Source organism: Phasianus colchicus, chromosome 32, assembly GCF_987193195.1.
Source record: "Phasianus colchicus chromosome 32, bPhaCol1.hap1.1, whole genome shotgun sequence".
Taxonomy (NCBI): Eukaryota; Metazoa; Chordata; class Aves; order Galliformes; family Phasianidae; genus Phasianus; species Phasianus colchicus.
In genome coordinates, this window is record NC_143467.1 from 2,370,001 (window position 1) to 2,389,670 (window position 19,670).

The 19,670-nt window shown below is 59.1% G+C and overlaps 1 protein-coding gene across 1 annotated transcript; it reads left to right on the plus strand.

Annotated features, from left to right (window-relative positions):
* Window positions 1-3,771: 3,771 nt before the first annotated feature.
* LOC149914047 (kallikrein-14-like) lies at window positions 3,772-14,646 on the plus strand. The gene is made up of 5 exons (XM_090128115.1): window positions 3,772-3,856; window positions 5,829-5,991; window positions 8,180-8,433; window positions 10,369-10,505; window positions 14,491-14,646. Exons 1-5 carry the CDS (start codon window positions 3,784-3,786, stop codon window positions 14,644-14,646), a joined length of 783 nt encoding a protein of 260 aa, XP_089984241.1. The 5' UTR covers window positions 3,772-3,783.
* The last annotated feature ends 5,024 nt before the right edge of the window (window positions 14,647-19,670 follow it).

Genomic DNA, 19,670 nt, shown 5'->3' on the forward strand with positions numbered 1-19,670 from the left:
TCCATCCCGTGTTCTCCATGTTGTCTCCATCCATCCCATGTTCTCCATGTTGTCTCCATCCATCCCATGTTCTCCATGCTGCTTCCATCCATCCCATGTCCTCCATGTTGTCTCCCCCCATCCCATGTTCTCCATCCTGATTCCACCCATCCCATGTTCTCCATGTTGTCTCCCCCCATCCCATGTTCTCCATGCTGCTTCCACCCATCCCATGTTCTCCATGTTGTCTCCCCCCATCCCATGTTCTCCATCCTGTTTCCACCCATCCCATGTTCTCCTTCCTTCTTCCATCCATCCCATGTTCTCCATGTTGGTTCCACCCACCCCATGTTCCCCACGTTGTCTCCCCCCACCCCATGTCCTCCATCCTGGTTCCTCCCATCCTTTCTTCTCCCACCTCTTCCATCTGTCCCGGTTTCTCTGCATTGTTTCCATCTTTGGGTGGGTTTTTGGGGGGGGGGGGGGGGGGGGGGGTGAGTGTCTCCAAATCACAGGGGGGTCCAGGACCCCCATCTCTGAGGGGAAGGGGGGGGGGAGAGGATCTTCGACCCATAGAGAACCAGGACCCCCATCTCTAAGGATTGGGGGGGGGGCGGGGGGTCTCCATCCCATCTCTTATTATGGAGGGGTCTCCGTCCCGTCTCTTATTATGGGGGGGGTCTCCATCCCATCTCTTATTATGGGGGGGGGTCTCCACCCCATCTCTTATTATGGGGGGGGGGTCTCCATCACGTCTCTTATTATGGGGGGGGGTCTCCATCCCATCTCTTCATATGGGGGGGGTCTCCATCCCATCTCGTATTATGGAGGGGGGGGTCTCCATCCCATCTCTTCTTATGGGGGGGGTCTCCATCCCATCTCTTATTATGGGGGGGGTCTCCATCCCATCTCTTCTTATGGGGGGGGTCTCCATCCCATCTCTAATTATGGGGGGGGTCTCCATCCCATCTCTTATTATGGGGGGGGTCTCCGTCCCGTCTCTTATTATGGGGGGGGGGGTCTCCATCCCGTCTCTTATTTTGGGGGGGGGGTCTCCACCCCATCTCTTATTATGGGGGGGGGGTCTCCATCACGTCTCTTATTATGGGGGGGGGTCTCCATCCCATCTCTTCATATGGGGGGGGTCTCCATCCCATCTCTAATTATGGGGGGGGTCTCCATCCCGTCTCTTATTATGGAGGGGGGGTCTCCATCCCATCTCTTATTATGGGGGGGGGTCTCCACCCCATCTCTAATTATGGGGGGGGTCTCCATCCCGTCTCTTATTATGGAGGGGGGGTCTCCATCCCGTCTCTTATTATGGGGGGGGTCTCCATCCCGTCTCTTATTATGGAGGGGGGGTCTCCATCCCGTCTCTTATTATGGGGGGGGGTCTCCATCCCGTCTCTTATTATGGGGGGGGGGTCTCCACCCCATCTCTTATTATGGGGGGGGGTCTCCACCCCATCTCTTATTATGGGGGGGGTTCTCCATCCCATCTCGTATTATGGAGGGGGGGGGGGCCTCCATCCCATCTCTTATTATGGGGGGGGTCTCCATCCCATCTCTTGTTATGGGGGGGGGTCTCCACCCCATCTGTTATTACGGGGGGGGGTCTCCACCCCACTTGGGGGGGGGGTCCACGACCCACAATCAAACCCTATGAAGGCATCCGAGGGCAGCGTGGGGTGCTGGGAGGGGGGGGGGGGCGGGGGGGGTGGAGGCGTAGGCGGAGCCCTTAATTAAGGGGCCTCATTAAGGCTGAGTGGCGTTAATTGGCGGCGTTGCTCCAACGGGATGACGGGGCGAATTTGGGGGGGGGCGGGGGGGGGCGGGGGGGGGGAGGAAAGGGATTTAATGTGACCACCCCCCCCCCACGATAAAAATATATAGGGACCCCCCCCCCCAAATAAATCGGGTCCTCATTATGGCCCCAAATGGGTCTGATCTCATGGCCCCCCCCCAATAAAAATATATAGGGACCCCCCCCCCAAAATAAATAGAGACACCATCATGGCCCCAAATGGGTCTGATTTCATGGACCCCCCCAGATAAAAACATATAGGGACCCCCCCCAAAAAAAAGTTACATATAAGGGACCCCCCCGAAAAAAAATAAATAGCTTGGGACACCATTATGGCCCCAAATGGGTCTGATTTCATGGACCCCCACCCCAATAAAAACACATAAGGACCCCCCCCCCAAAATAAATCGGGTCCTCATTATGGGCCCAAATGAATCTGATCTCATGGACCCCCCCCCAAAATGTATCTATGGGGTCCTCAGATTGGCTCCAAATGGGTCTGACATCATGGACCCCCCCCAAATAAAAATATATAGGGACCCCCCCCCCAAAATAAATAGGGACACCATCATGACCCCAAACGGATCTGATCTCATGGACCCCCACCCCAATAAACACACATAGGGACCCCCCCCCGAAAATAAATCGGGTCCTCATTATGGGCCCAAATGAATCTGATCTCATGGACCCCCCCCAATAAACACATATAAGGACCCCCCCCAAAATAAATAGGGTCCTCATTATGGCCCCAAATGGGTCTGATTTCATGCCCCCCCCCCCCAAAAATGTATCTATGGGGCCCTCATTATGGGCCCAAATGGGTCTGATGTCATGGACCCCCCCCAAATAAAAACATATAGGGACCCCCCCCCCAAAAAAAATTACATATAAGGGACCCCCCCCCAAAAAAAATACATAGGGACACCATTATGGCCCCGAATGGGTCTGATCTCATGGACCCCCACCCCAAAAAAAACATATAGGGACCCCCCCCCAAAATAAATCGGGTCCTCATTATGGGCCCAAATGAATCTGATCTCATGGACCCCCCCCCAAAAAAAATGTATCTATAGGGTCCTCATTATGGCCCCAAATGGGTCTGATGTCATGGACCCCCCCCAAATAAAAACATATAGGGACCCCCCCAAAAAAAAAATTACATATAAGGGACCCCCCCGAAAAAAAATAAATAGATAGGGACACCATTATGGCCCCAAATGGGTCTGATTTCATGGACCCCCCCCAATAAACACACATAGGGACCCCCCCCCCAAAATAAATCGGGTCCTCATTATGGCCCCAAATGGATCTGATTTCATGGACCCCCCCCAATAAACACATATAGGGACCCCCCCCAAAATAAATAGGGACACCATCATGGCCCCAAACGGGTCTGATCTCATGGACCCCCCCCAAATAAAAACATATAGGGACGCCCCCCCCCAAAAAAATTACATATAAGGGACCCCCCCCCCCAAAAAAAAAAATAGATTGGGACACCATCATGGCCCCAAACGGGTCTGATCTCATGGACCCCCCCCCAATAAAAATATTTAGGGACCCCCCCCCCAAAAAAAATTACATATAAGGGACCCCCCCCCCCAAAAAAAATACATAGGGACACCATTATGGCCCCGAATGGGTCTGATCTCATGGACCCCCCCCCAGTAAAAATATATAGGGACCCCCCCCCAAAATAAATAGGGTCCTCATTATGGCCCCAAATGGATCTGGTCTCATGGACCCCCCCCCCAATAAACACATATAAGGACCCCCCCCCAAAATAAATAGGGACACCATCATGACCCCAAACGGATCCGCTCCTATAAACCCCCCCCCAATAAACACACAGGGTCACCACAACCCCCCCCCCCCCCCAAAGAGCCTCCCTTTTTTTTTTTTTTTTGGGGGGGGGGGTCACAGTGGGGGGGGGGGTTCTGACCCATTTCCTGACCCCCCCCCCCCTTTGCCCCCCCCCCCCAGTGGTGACGTGGACGCAGATGGGCAGCAGGATGGGACCCCGGTGGGGCAGAGCTGGGATCCAAACAGGGCTGCTGCTGCTGGTCTGCATGGGTGAGTGGGGGGGGGGCGGGGGGGGGCATGTATGTGGGGGGGGGAACATGTATGTGGGGGGGGGAGGGCATACGTGTTGGGAGGGGGCACACATATGGGGGGGGAAATGCATTTGGGGGGGGGGCATTCATGTGGGGTGGGGGGGGTTACATACATGTGGGGGGGGGACATTCACGTAGGGGGGAGCACACATGTGGGGGGTTACATACATGTGGGGGGGAACATACGTGTGGGGGGGAACATACATGTGGGGGGGTTACATACATGGGGGGGTGAAATGCATGTGTGGGGGGACATTCATGTGGGGTGGGGGGGTTACATACATGTGGTGGGGAACATACATGTGAGGGGAACATACATGTGGGGGGGTTACATACATGTGGGGGGGAACATACATGTGAGGGGAACATACATGTGGGGGGGTTACATACATGTGGGGGGACACACATGGGGGACACATGGGGGGTTACATACATGTGGGGGGGGAACATACATGTGGGGGGGAGCACACATGTGGGGGGGGGTTACATGCATTTGGGGGGCTGAAATACATGTGGGGGGACATACATGTGGGGTGGGGGGGTTGCATACATGTGGGGGGTTATATACATGTGGGGGGGGAACATACATGTGGGGGGGTTACATACATGTGGGGGGGGAACATATATGTGAGGGGGTTACATACATGGGGGGGTGAAATGCATGTGGGGGGAGCACACGTGTGGGGGGGGTTACATTCATGTGGGGTGGGTTACATACATGTGGGGGGGAACATACATGTGGGGGGGCACACATGGGGGGTTACATGCATTTGGGGGGGTGAAATGCATGTGGGGGGGACATACATGTGGGGGGGAGCACACATGTGGGGGGGGTTACATACATGTGGGGTGGGTTACATACATGTGGGGTGGGTTGCATACATGTGGGGGGGAACATACATGTGGGGGGACACACATGGGGGACACATGGGGGGTTACATACATGTGGGGGGGGTTACATACACGTAGGGGGGGCATACATGTAGGAGGACATATATGTAGGAGCGGTTACATACGTGTGAGGGGGCACACATGTGGAGGTGCTGACATACATGTGATGACGCTGACACACGTGTTGTGTTGCTGACACACGTGTTATGATGCTGACACACGTGTTCTCCTGTCCTTGAAGTGACCCCCTCAGGTGGTGACACGTGTGTTGTGGTTCTAACATACATGTGACGATGCTGACACACGTATTGTGCTGCTGACACACGTGTTGTGTTGCTGACATGCGTGTTGTGTTGCAAACACACATGTTGTGTTGCTGATACGCGTGTTGTGTTGCTGACACACATGTAGTGGTGCTGACACATGTGTTGTGGTGCTGACACACGTGTAGTGCTGCTGACACGTGTTGTGTTGGTGACACGCGTGTTGTGCTGACATGCATGTAGTGGTGCTGACACACATGTTGTGGTGCTGACACGCGTGTCCTCCTGCCGTTGCAGTGACCCCCTCAGGAGGTGACACGCGTGTAGTGGTGCTGACACGCGTGTTGTGGTGCTGACACACATGTAGTGGTGCTGGCACGCATGTTGTGTTGCTGACACGCGTGTAGTGGTGCTGACACACATGTACTGGTGCTGACATGCGTGTTGTGGTGCTGACACACGTGTAGTGCTGCTGACACGTGTTGTGTTGGTGACACACGTGTTGCGGTGCCGACGCATGTAGTGGTGCTGACATACATGTACTGGTGCTGACACGCATGTAGTGGTGCTGACATGCGTGTTGTGTAGCTGACACGTGTGTTGTGTTGCTGACACGCATGTTGTGGTTCTGACATGCATGTAGTGCTGCTGAGATGCGTGTTGTGTTGCTGACACACGTGTTGTGTTGCTGACACACATGTACTGGTGCTGACACGCGTGTTGTGTTGCTGACACACGTGTTACGGTGCTGACACGCGTGTCCTCCTGCCGTTGCAGTGACCCCCTCCGGAGGCGACACGCGTGTGGTGGGGGGCCATGACTGTGAGCCCCACTCCCAGCCGTGGCAGGCGGCCATCTTGGACATGTCCAAGCTGTACTGCGGGGGGGTGCTGGTGGAGGAGCAGTGGGTGGTGACGGCAGCGCATTGCACCACGCCGGGGTGAGAAACACGGGGGGGGGGAAGGGGGGGGAAGGGGGTCAGGGGTCACGGGGGGGGGTCAAGGGTCAGGAGTCACGTGGGGGGGCAGAGGTCATGTAGGGGGCAGGGGTCACATAGGGGGGAGGGTCATGGGGGACGTGGGGGGGTCATGGGTCATGTGGGGGGGCTGGGGTCATGTGGGGGCAGGGGTCACGTGGGGGGGAAAGGTCACGTGGGAGGGGAGGGGACATGTGGGGGGCGCAGGGGTCATGTGGGGGGAGGGGTCACGTGGGGGGGGCAGGGGTCACGTGTGTGGGGGCCATGGGTCATGTGGGGGGGCTGGGGTCATGTGGGGGCAGGGGTCACGTGGGGGGGAGGGTCATGGGTGACGTGGGGGGGTCATGGGTCATAATAATAATAATCCCCCCTTAATCCCCCCTCAATCCCCCCCCACGCCCTCCCCAAACCCCCTCAATTCCCCCTAAGCCCCCCCAATTCCCCCCAATACCCCCAAACCTCCCCCAAATACCCCCTAATTCCCACTGAACCCCCCCAAACCCCCCCAAACCACCCTCAATTCCCCCTAAGCCCCCCCAATACCCCCCAAACCTCCCCCAAATACCCCCTAATCCCCCCTCAATCCCCCAATACCCCCCCCAAACCCCCTCAATTCCCCCCAATCTCCCCCAATCCCCCCCCAAACCCCATCAATACCCCCCCAATACGCCCCCAATACCCCCTAAGCCCCTCCAATCCCCCCCCAACCCCCTTCAATTCCCCAAAAACCCCCCCAACACCCCCTAATCCCCCCTCAATCCCCCCTCAATCCCCCTCCACGCCCTCCCCAAACCCCCCAAACCCCCTCAATTCCCCCTAAGCCCCCCCAATACCCCCCAAACCCCATCAAATCCCTTAATACCCCCCCAAACCCCCTCAATTCCCCCTAAGCCCCCCCAAAACCCCCCCCAGTCTGCCCCCAAAGCCCCCCCAAACCCCCCTCAGATCCCCCAATTCCCCCCCAAACCCCCTCAATTCCCCCAATACCTCCCCAATACCCCCCCAAACCCCCTCAATTCCCCCTAAGCCCCCCCAAAACCCCCCCAATCCCCCCCCAAAGCCCCCCCAAACCCCCTCAATTCCCCCTAAGCCCCCCCAAATCCCCCCAATACCCCCCCAAACCCCATCAATACCCCCCCAACACCCCCTAATCCCCCCTCAATCCCCCCCAACCCACCCCCAAACCCCCCAAAACCCCCTCAATTCCCTCTAAGCCCCCCCAAACCCCCCCCACATCCAATTAATACCCCCCCAACACCCCTTAATCCCCCCCTCAATCCCCCCCCAACCCCCCCCAAACCCCCTCAATTCCCCCTAACCCCCCCCAAAACCCCCCCAAATCCCATCAATACCCCCCCAACACCCCCTGATCCCCCCCAATCCCCCTCAATTCCCTCTAAGCCCCCCCAATCCCCCCCCCAAACCCCATAAATCCCCCCTCAATCCCCCTCCACGTCCTCCCCAAACCCCCCCAGCCCCCCCCCCCAATAAATAAATAAATAAATAAACGCCCCCCCCCGCCCCCCCCCGTCCATCAGGGTGACCACCATCCCCCAATACCCCCCCAATACCCACCAACCCCCCTCAGATCCCCCAATACCGCCCCAAACCCCCTCAATTCCCCCTAAGCCCCCCCAAATCCCCCCAATACCCCCCCAAACCCCATCAATACCCTCCCAACACCCCCTAATCCCCCCCTCAATCCCCCCCCAATCCCCCCCCAACCCCATCAATTCCCCCTAACCCCCCCCCAAACCCCATCAATACCCCCCCAACACCCCCTAATCCCCCCCTCAATCCCCCCCCAATCCCCCCCCAAACCCCCTCAATTCCCTCTAAGCCCCCCCAATCCAACCCCAAACCCCATCAATCCCCCCTCAATCCCCCCCCAACCCCCCCCCCAAACCCCCCCAAACCCCCTCAATTCCCCCTAACCCCCCCCAAAACCCCCCCGAATCCCATCAATACCCCCCCAACACCCCCTGATCCCCCCCAATCCCCCTCAATTCCCTCTAAGCCCCCCCCAATCCCCCCCCCAAACCCCCTCAATCCCCCCTCAATCCCCCTCCCCAGCCCCCCCCCCCCCCCCCCCAAATTAATAAATAAATAAATAAACAAACGCCCCCCCCCCCCCCCCCCCCCCCACTGTCAGGGTGACCACCATCCGCCTGGGGAAGCACAACCTTTTCACGAGGGAAGAAGGAGAAGAACGAAGGATGGTGGGGGCTTTTTACCCCCACCCCGATTACGACCCCAGCACCAAAGACAACGACATCATGTTGCTCAAACTGCTGCGACCCGCCCGGCTCGGAGCCGCCGTCCGGCCCGTCCCCATCGCCCCCTGCCCCCCCGAGCCCGGAACACCGTGCGTCACCTCGGGGTGGGGGGCGACCACGTCGCCGGAAGGTAAACACCCCCCCCCACCCCCCCCCCCCAAAAGCCCCCCCCCCCCCCTACTCAAACTCACTCCCACCCCCCGGCTCCCAACACCACCCCTCCCCACCCCAAGGACCCCCCACCCCAAGGACCCCCCCCCCACCCAAACTCCCCACCCCACCCCCAAAATGCCCCCCACCCCCAAACGCCCCCCCCAACCCTAAACACCCCCCCCCCCCAAACTCATCCCAAACCCCCGGGTCCCAACACCCCCCCCCACCCCAAGGACCCCCCACCCCAAACTCTCCCCCCCACCCCCAAAATGCCCCCCCCACCCAAATGCCCCCCCCACCCCAAGGACCCCCCCCCCAGCCAAACTCACCCCCCCCACCCAAATGCCCCCCCGAACCCCAAACCCCCCCCCCCCCCCCTACTCAAACTCACCCCCACCCCCCGGCTCCCAACACCACCCCCCCTCCCCACCCCAAGGACCCCCCCCCACCCAAACTCCCCCCCCACCCCCAGAATGCCCCCCCCACCCAAACTGCCCTTCCCCCACCCAATGGTCCACCCCCCCCCAAATCCAACCCCCCCCCCCCACCCAAACACCCCCCCCCCCAAACTCACCCCCACCCCCCGGCTCCCAACACCACCCCTCCCCACCCCAAGGACCCCCCCCCACCCCCAAACGCCCCCCCCACCCCCAAACACCCCCCCCCCCCAAATTCACCCCCACCCCCCGGCTCCCAACACCAGCCCCCCCCACCCCAAGGACCCTCCACCCCAAGGACCCCCCCCACCCAAACTCCTCCCCCCACCCCCAAAATGCCCCCCCACCCCCAAGCACCCCCTCCACCCAAATGCCCCCCCACCCCAAGGACCCCCCCCCCACCCAAACTCCCCACCCCACCCCCAAAATGCCCCCCCCACCCAAAACGCCCCCCCCACCCAAATGCCCCCCCCACCCCAAGGACCCCAAACCCCCAGCCAAACTCACCCCCCCCACCCAAATGCCCCCCCGAACCCCAAACACCCCCGCCCCCTCAAACTCACCCCCAACCCCCGGCTCCCAACACCACCCCCCCTCCCCACCCCAAGGACCCCCCCCACCCAAACTCTCCCCCCCCACCCCCAAACGCCCCCCCCACCCCAAACTCCCCCTCCCCACCCAAAGCCCCCCCCCCACCCAGCTCACCGCCCCACCCCAAAGGCTCTCCCCCCCCCCCAAATTTATGCCCCCCCCTGGCCCCCCCCCAAAACCATTTCGCCCCCCCCCCTCAACCCCCCCCCCAAGGAACGAAACGAGGGCGGATTTTTTCCCATTCATTTTAATGGGGGGGGGGAGGAAGAGGAGGAGGGGGGGGGGGGGTTTCAATGCTTTCCATTCTCCCTCCAACCTATTTTCTCCCCCCCCCCCCAAATTTATGCCCCCCCCCCTCACCCCCCCCAAAACCATTTCGCCCCCCCCCCCAAACTCCCCCCTAAGGAACGAAACGAGGGCGGATTTTTTCCCATTCATTTCAATTGGGGGGGGGTCTCAATTCTCTCCATTCTCCCTCCAACCTATTTTCTCCCCCCCCCCCCAAATTTATGCCCCCCCCCCCCGCCCCCCCCCAAAACCATTTCGTACCCCCCCCCCAACCCCCCCCCTAAGGAACGAAACGAGGGCGGATTTTTTCCCATTCATTTCAATTGGGGGGGGGGGGGTTCAATGCTCTCCATTCTCACTCCAACCTCTCTATTTTCTCCCCCCCCCTCCCCAAATTTATGCCCCCCCCCCCCTAAAACCCCCCTCTAAAGCCCCCCCCAAACCCCCCCCCCCAAGGAACGAAACGAGGGCGGATTTTTTCCCATTCATTTCAATTGGGGGGGGGGGTTTCAATGCTCTCCATTCTCACTCCAACCTCTCTATTTTCTCCCCCCCCCCCCCCAAAAATTTATGCCCCCCGCCCCCCCCCCCCCCAGTCACCTACCCTGACGTCCTGCAATGCACCTCGGTCACCATTTTCTCCACGGAGGAATGTCGAAGTTTTTACCCCAAATCCATCACGGAAAACATGCTGTGCGCTGGGAACCTGGAGGGGGGGCGAGATTCCTGTCAGGTACGGTGACCCCCCACCCCCGGGACCCCCCCCCAAAAAAAAGAATGGGGGTCTTTGATACCCCCCCCCCCCCCCAACTCCTTCTTCCATCCCTGGGTGTCGTTTTGGGTTGGGGTTATTGGGGATGCTAAGGGGGGGGGCGCCAATCTGACCCCCCCACTGGGACCCCCACCCTTTAATTATTAAGGTGACCCCCCCCGAGACCCCCCCCATAAAAAATAATGGGGGCTAAAGGGGGGTCTTTGACATCCCCCCCCTCCCACCTTTCATTCCTGGGTGTCATTTTGGGGGGGGGTTATTGGGGAGACTAAAAGGGGGGGGGCCAATCTGACCCCCCCATTGGGACCCCCACCCTTTAATTATTAAGGTGACCCCCCCCGAGACCCCCCCCATAAAAAAGATTGGGGGCTAAAGGGGGGTCTCTGACATCCCCCCCCTCCCCCTTCCTCCCTCCTTCCATCCCTGGGTGTCATTTTGGGGGGAGTTATTGGGGAGACTAAAAGGGGGGGCGCCAATCTGACCCCCCCACTGAGACCCCCACCTTTTAATTATTAAGGTGACCCCCCCCGGGACCCCCCCCATAAAAAAGATTGGGGGCTAAAGGGGGGTCTTTGACATCCCCCCCCTCCCCCTTCCTCCCTCCTTCCATCCCTGGGTGTCGTTTTGGGGGGGGTTATTGGGGATGCTAAGGGGGGGGGCGCCAATCTGACCCCCCCACTGGGACCCCCACCCTCTAATTATTAAGGTGACCCCCCCAGAGCCCCCCCCATAAAAAATAATGGGGGCTAAAGGGGGGTCTTTGACATCCCCCCCCCCCTCCTTCCTCCCTCCTTCCATCCCTGGGTGTCGTTTTGGGGGGGGTTATTGGGGATGCTAAGGGGGGAGGTGCCAATCTGACCCCCCCACTGGGACCCCCACCCTCTAATTATTAAGGTGACCCCCCCTGGGCCCCCCCCATAAAAAATAATGGGGGCTAAAGGGGGGTCTTTGACATCCCCCCCCCCCCTCCTTCCTCCCTCCTTCCATCCCTGGGTGTTGTTTTGGGGGGGGTTATTGGGGATGCTAAGGGGGGAGGAGCCAATCTGACCCCCCCATGGAGACCGCCACCCTCTAATTATTAAGGTGACCCCCCCGGGACCCCCCCCATAAAAAATAATGGGGGCTAAAGGGGGGTCTTTGACATCCCCCCCCCTCCCACCTTTCATCCCTGGGTGTCGTTTTGGGGGGGGTTATTGGGGATGCTAAGGGGGGGGGCGCCAATCTGACCCCCCCACTGGGACCCCCACCCTATAATTATTAAGGTGACCCCCCCGGGACCCCCCCATAAAAAAGATTGGGGGCTAAAGGGGGGTCTTTGACACCACCCCCCCTCCCTCCTTCCATCCCTGGGTGTCGTTTTGGGGGGGGTTATTGGGGAGACTAAAAGGGGGGGTGCAAATCTGACCCCCCCATGGAGACCCCCGCCCTATAATTATTAAGGTGACCCCCCCAGAGCCCCCCCGATAAAAAATAATGGGGGCTAAAGGGGGGTCTTTGACACCCCCCCCCCGTTCTTCAATCCCTGGGTGTTGTTTTGGGGGGGGTTATTGGGGATGCTAAGGGGGGGGGCGCCAATCTGACCCCCCCATGGAGACCCCCGCCCTATAATTATTAAGGTGACCCCCCCATAAAAAATAATGGGGGCTAAATGGGGGTCTTTGACACCCGCTCCAACCCTCTCCAACCCCATATAACCCTATAAAACCCCATAGAACCCTATACAACTCCATAGAACCCCGTAGAACCCCATATAAACCCATATTACTCCATAAAACCCCACACAACCCCATATCCCCTATAAAACCCCACACAACCCCATAAAACCCCACACAACCCCATAACCCCCATAAAACCCCAATAGAACCCCATATCCCCTAAAAACCCCATATCCCCCATAAAACCCCTATAAAACCCCACACAACCCCATATCCCCTATAAAACCCCAATAGAACCCCATATCCCCTATAAATCCCCATAGAACCCCATAGAACCCCACACAACCCCATATGCCCTATAAAACCCCATATCCCATATAAATCCCCATAGAGCCCCATAGAACCCCATAGAACCCCATATCCCCTATAAAACCCCTATAAAACCCCATATCCCCTATAAAACCCCACAGAACCCCATATCCCCTATAAAACCCCACAAAACCCCATAGAACCCCATAGAACCCCATATCCCCCATAAAACCCCATAGAACCCCATAGAACCCCATATCCCCTATAAAACCCCATAGAACCCCATAGAACCCCATATCCCCCATAAAACCCCATAAAACCCCATTGAACCCCATCGAACCCCATATCCCCCATAAAACCCCACAAAACCCCATAAAACCCCACAAAACCCCATAAAACCCCATAGAACCCCATAGAACCCCATAGAACCCCATATCCCCCATAAAACCCCATAGAACCCCATCGAACCCTATATCCCCCATAAAACCCCATAAAACCCCATATCCCCCACAAAACCCCATAGAACCCCACAAAACCCCATAAAACCCCATAGAACCCCACACAACCCCATAAAACCCCATAGAACCCCATCGAACCCCATATCCCCTATAAAACCCCATCAAACCCCATATCCCATATAAATCCCCATAGAACCCCATAGAACCCCATATCCCCTATAAAACCCCATATCCCCTATAAAACCCCAATAGAACCCCATAGAACCCCATATCCCATATAAATCCCCATACAACCCCACACAACCCCATATCCCCCATAAAACCCCATAAAACCCCATAAAACCCCATAGAACCCCACAAAACCCCATAGAACCCCATATCCCCCATAGAACCCCACAAAACCCCATAAAACCCCACAGAACCCCATAAAACCCCATAGAACCCCATATCCCCCATAAAACCCCATAGAACCCCATAGAACCCCACACAACCCCATATCCCCTATAAAACCCCATCGAACCCCATATCCCCCATAAAACCCCACAAAACCCCATAAAACCCCATAGAACCCCATATCCCCCACACAACCCCACATCCCCTCTAAAACCCCACAGAACCCCATATCCCCTATAAAACCACCCACACAACCCCATATCCCCTATAAAACCCCACAGAACCCCATATCCCCTATAAAACCCCAATAGAACCCCATATCCCCCATAAAACCCCATATCCCCTATAAAACCCCACACAACCCCATATCCCATATAAATCCCCATAGAACCCCATAGAACCCCATCGAACCCCATATCCCCCATAAAACCCCATAAAACCCCATATCCCCCATAAAACCCCATAGAACCCCATATCCCCTATAAAACCCCAATAAAACCCCATATCCTATATAAGTCCCCATAGAACCCCATAGAACCCCATATCCCCTATAAAACCCCAATAGAACCCCATATCCCCTATAAAACCCCATATCCCCTATAAAACCCCACACAACCCCATATCCCCTATAAAACCCCAATAGAACCCCATATCCCCTATAGAACCCCATATCCCCTATAAAACCCCATAAAACCCCATAGAACCCCATAGAACCCCATATCCCCTATAAAACCCCACACAACCCCATATCCCCTATAAAACCCCAATAGAACCCCATATCCCCTATAAAACCCCATATCCCCTATAAAACCCCATAAAACCCCATAGAACCCCATAGAACCCCATATCCCCTATAAAACCCCATAGAACCCTATATCCCCTATAAAACCCCATAGAACCCCATAGAACCCCATATCCCCCATAGAACCCCATATCCCCCATAAAACCCCATAGAACCCCACAAAACCCCATAAAACCCCATAGAACCCCATAAAACCCCATATCCCCCACAAAACCCCATAGAACCCCACACAACCCCATATCCCCTATAAAACCCCACATCCCCCATAAAACCCCACACAACCCCACATCCCCTCTAAAACCCACGTGACTCCACCCCGCCCCCTGCAGGGCGACTCCGGCGGCCCGCTGGTTTGCGGCGGCCGGCTGCACGGCATCGTGTCGTGGGGGATGGAGATCTGCGGCCGGCCGCGCCGCCCCGGCGTCTACACCAAGGTCTGCCGCTACGCGCACTGGATCCGGGACACCATCCGCAACAACGCCTGACGGCGGGCGGAGCCGAGCCGAGCCGGAAACGCCCGAACCGAAACCGAGCAGTAGACGAAACGAGACGGAAACACCCGAACGGAGCGGAACGAGACGGAAACAACCGAAGCGAAGCCGAGCGAAACGGAAACATCCGAACCGAAGCCGAACCGAGACGGAAACACCCGAAGCGAAGCCGGAAACACCCGAACCGAGAGAAAGACGCAATACCGGCGTCTATGGAACCCCGTAGAAAAAGGAAAATTAAAACTAAAAAAAAAAACCCATAAGAAAAAAAATCATCGCGTCTGTGGGGCGGGGATGAAGGGGGGGGGGGGGGGGGGCTGGGGGGTCTTCTGCCCCATTGAGGGTCTTCTGCCCCACATAGGGGGGCTCTATGGGGTCTTCTGTCCCATACAGGGGCTTCAACCCCATAAAGGGTCTCCATGGGGTCCTCAGCCCCATAAAGGGACTCCTGCCCCATAGAGGGTCTTCTGCCCCATATGGGGTCTCCATGGGGTCTTCTGCCCCATATGGGGTCTCTATGGGGTCTTCTGCCCCATAAAGGGTCTCCTGCCCCATAGAGGGTCTCCATGGGGTCTTCAGCCCCACATAGGGGGTCTCTATGGGGTCTCCTGCCCCATTAGAGGGTCTCCTGCCCCATAGGGGGTCTGCATAGGGTCTTCTGCCCCATAGAGGGTGCTCAGCCCTACATAGGGGGTCTCTATGGGGTCTCCTGCCCCACAGAGGGCCTCCATGGGGTCTTCTGCCCCACATATGGGGTCTCCATGGGGTCTTCTATCCCATACAGGGGCTTCAACCCCATAAACAGTCTCCATGGGGTCCTCAGCCCCATAAAGGGTCTCTTGCCCCATAGAGGGTCCTCAGGCCAACATAGGGAGTCTCTATGGGGTCTCCTGCCCCATAGAGGTTCTCCATGGGGTCTTCTGCCCCACATAAGGGATCTCTATGGGGTCTTCTGCCCCATAAAGGATCTTCTGCCCCACATATGGGGTCTCCATGGGTTCCTCTGCCCCATAGAGAGGCACCTGCCCCATAGGGGATCTTCTGCCCCACAGAGGGTCTCCATAGGGTCCTCAGCCCCATAAAGGGTCTTTAACCCCATAGAGGGTTTCCATGGGATCCTAAGCCCCACATATGGGGTCTCTATGGGGTCTCCTGCCCCACAAAGGATCTTCTGCCCCACATATGGGGTCTCTGTGGGGTCTTCTGCCCCATAAAGGGTCTTCTGCCCCACATATGGGGTCTCTGTGGGGTCTTCTGCCCCACAAAGGATCTTCTGCCCCACACAGGGGGTCTCTGTGGGGTCTTCTGCCCCACAAAGGATCTTCTGCCCCACACAGGGGGTCTCTGTGGGGTCTTCTGCCCCATAAAGGGTCTTCTACCCCACATATGGGGTCTCTGTGGGGTCTTCTGCCCCACAAAGGATCTTCTGCCCCACATATGGGGTCTCTATGGGGTCTCCTGCCCCATAAAGGGTCTTCTGCCCCATATGGGGTCTCCATGGGGTCCTAACCCCGATGATGAACCCATCGGCCCCAAAGAGTGACCCAAAGACCCTATAGGGTGTCCCATAGATCCCAAGATTGTAGGGGTCTGAGCCCCATAGATTTGGGGGGGGGATTTGGGGTCTGAGCTCCATAGATTTGGGTGGGGGGGGGGGAATTGGGGTTTGTGCCCCATGGATCTGGGGGGGGGGGGGGGCAGATTTGGAGTCTATGCCCCATAGATTTGGGGGGGGGGGGGGGGAGATTTGGGGTCTAAACCCCATAGATTTGGGGGGGGCAGATTTGGGGTCTGTGCCCCATAGATTTGGGGGGGGGGGGGATTTGGGGTCTGAGCTCCATAGATTTGGGTGGGGGGGGGGAATTGGGGTCTGAGCCCCATGGATTTGGGGGGGAGGCAGATTTGGGGTCTGTGCCCCATAGATTTGGGGGGGGGGCAGATTTGGGGTCTGTGCCCCATAGATTTGGGGGGGGGCAGATTTGGGATCTTAGCCCCATAGATTTGGGGGGGGGGGCAGATTTGGGGTCTGTGCCCCATAGATTTGGGGTGGGGGGGGGGATTTGGGGTCTGTGCCCCATAGATTTGGGGGGGGGGGGATTTGGAGTCTGTGCCCCATAGATTTGGGGGGGGGGCGGATTTGGGGTCTGTGCCCCATAGATTTTGGGGGGGGGGGGGGTTTGAGCCCCCCCCTATGGGGCGGATCGCATTTTTTGTGGGGGGGGGGTGGGAAAACGCCACTTGTGCCCCGAGCAAACAGACAACGAGGGGGGGGGGCGGTAATTAACGCTCGTTAATGATTAATGGAGCTACTTAATAAGGGGGGGGGGCCACCCTCCCCCCCCCCCACACGCACACGCACCCCATTGAGCGCCATGTTGGGGGGGCTCTTCTTCTTCCTCCTCTTCTTCCTCCTGCGGGGGGGGGGGGCAGCAGGTGAGGGGGGGGGCTGGGAATTTTGGGGGGGGGGTCTTTAAATTTGGGGGGGGGGTTGGAAATTTTTTGGGGGGGGGTCTTTAAATTTGGGGGGGGGGGTTCTGAGATTTGGAGGGATCGTGAAATTGGAAGGGGGGGGTGATGTAATTTGGGGGGGGGTCCTGAAAATGGGGGGGGGTTTGTGGGGGGGGGGTTGTGGGAGGATCCTGAGATTGGGGGGGGGGCGTTGAAATTTTGGGGGGGGGGTCTAAAAATTGGGGTTCTGGGGGGTTTTTGAGATAGGGGGGGTCGTGGGGGGGGGGCAGAGGGATGAATATAAGGGGGGGGGTCCCAAAAAAGGGGGGGGGGGCAAAAAGTGGGGGGGTCCTGAGGGTTCAATATTTGGGGGGGGGAAGTTGGGGGGGTCTGAAGGGTGAATATAAGGGGGGGGGGTCCCAAAAATGGGGGGGGGGGCAAAAAGTGGGGGGGTCCTGAGGGTTCAATATTTGGGGGGGGGAAGTTGGGGGGGTCTGAAGGGTGAATATAAGGGGGGGGGGTCCCAAAAATGGGGGGGGGGGGGTGTCTGAGGGGTCAATATTTTGGGGGGGGGGGGCAAAAATGGGAGGAGAGCAAAAATGGGGGGGGGTCCCAAAAATGGGGGGGTGAATATGGAAAGGGGGGTGGTCTGAGGGATCAATATTTTGGGGGGGGGGGGCAAAAATGGGGGGGGGTCCCAGAAATGGGGGGGTGAATATGGAAGGGGGGGGGTCCCAAAAATGGGTGGGGGGGGGGGGGTCTGAGGGGTCAGTATTTGGGGGGGGGGGGGGGCAAAAATGGGGGGGGAGCAAAAATGGGGGGGGGGCAAAAATGGGGGGGGGCCCAAAAATGGGGGGGGTGAAGATGGAAAGGGGGGGGTCCCAAAAATGGGTGGGTGGGGGGGGGGGTCTGAGGGATCAGTATTTTGGGGGGGGGGGGGGGAAATGGGGGGGGGAGCAAAAATGGGGGGGTGAATATGAAAGGGGGGGAGGGGGCACAAAAAATGGGGGGGTCAATATTTAGAGGGGGGGGCAAAAATGGGGGGGACGACCCAAAAATGGGGGGGTGGGGGGGGGTCTGACGGGTCCGTATTTGGGGGGGGGGAAAATGGGGGGGGTCCCAAAAATGGGGGCGGTGAATATGGAAGGGGGGGGGGTCCCAAAAATGGGGGGTAATGAAATGGAAAGGGGGGGGGGGGGCAAAAAATGGCGGTTCTGAGGGATGAATATAAGCGATACCGGGGGGGGGGGGGTCTCCTATATTGACGCCCCCCCCCTCCTCCCCCTTCCTTCTCAGCCCCCCCCCGGGGGCAGCGCATTGTGGGGGGGTCTCTGTGCCCCCCCCTCGGCCACCCCGGCCTCGTCCTCCTCTTCTATTTCGACCGGCCTCAATGCGGGGGGGCCCTGCTGAGCCCCCACTGGGTGCTGAGCGCTGCGCACTGCAGGACCAGGTGGGGGGGGGGCAACGGGGGGGGGAATTGGGGTGGGGGGGGTACGGGGAAGGCAATGGAGGGGGGGGGAAATGGGGGCCGGAGGGGGATGGGGGGGGAATGGGGGGGGTGAGGGTGGGACGTGGGGGGGGCAATGGGGGGGAATAGGGGGGGCACGGGGGGGGGCAATGGGGGGTAATGGGGGTCGGGGGGGGCATGGGGGCGACAATGGGGGGGGTGAGGCGTGGGGGGGGCAATGGGGGGGAACTGGGGGGTAATGGGGGTCGGGGGGGGCATGGGGGGGGCAGGTGGGACGTGGGGGGGGCAATGGGGGGGCAATAGTGGGAAGCAGGGGGGGCAATGGGGGGGAATTGGGGGGGTGGGGGGGTAGAGGGAGGGCAATGGGGGGGGAATGGGGGCCAGGGGGGGCCGGGGGGGGGCAATGGGGGGCAATGGGTTGGAATTGGGGGGGTGGGGGGGTAGAGGGAGGGCAATGGGGGGGGAATGGGGGCCGGGGGGGACAGGGGGGGGGCAATGGGGTGGAATTGGGGGGAGGGCGGGGGGAATGGGGGGTGTGAGGGTGGGATGTGGGGGGGGCAATAGGGGGGAATATGGGGGGCATAGGGGGGGGCAATGGGGGGAGGAAGGGGGGACAATGGGGGGGGGCATGGGGTGGGCAATGGGGGGGGTGAGGGTGGGATGTGGGGGGGGTGCGGGGGGGGGCAATGGGGGGGAATTGGGGTGGGGGGGGTACGGGGAAGGTAATGGAGGGGGGGGGAATTGGGGGCCGGAGGGGGATGGGGGGGGAATGGGGGGGAATTGGGGGGTAATGGGGGTCGGGGGGGGCATGGGGGGGGCAGGTGGGACGTGGGGGGGGCAATGGGGGGGCAATAGTGGGAGGCAGGGGGGGCAATGGGGGGGAATTGGGGGGGTGGGGGGGTAGAGGGAGGGCAATGGGGGGGGAATGGGGGCCGGAGGAGTAATTGGGGGTAATGGAGGGGGGGGTAATGGGGGGGGTGAGGGTGGGACGTGGGGGGGGCAATGGGGGGGATTGGGGGCGTGGGGGGGCGGAACGGGGGGGCAATGGTGGGGGGCAGGGGGGACAATGGGGGGTAATTGGGGGTAATGGGGGTCGAAGTGG

Excerpts from the sequence above, each read along its gene's own strand:
- LOC149914047 (XM_090128115.1), top strand. The coding sequence starts at position 3,784 with ATGGGCAGCAGGATGGGACCCCGGTGGGGCAGAGCTGGGATCCAAACA. Across the intron at positions 5,992-8,179 it reads GCGCATTGCACCACGCCGGG|GGTGACCACCATCCGCCTGG; the intron begins GTGAGAAACACG and ends CCCCACTGTCAG. Across the intron at positions 8,434-10,368 it reads GGCGACCACGTCGCCGGAAG|TCACCTACCCTGACGTCCTG; the intron begins GTAAACACCCCC and ends CCCCCCCCCCAG.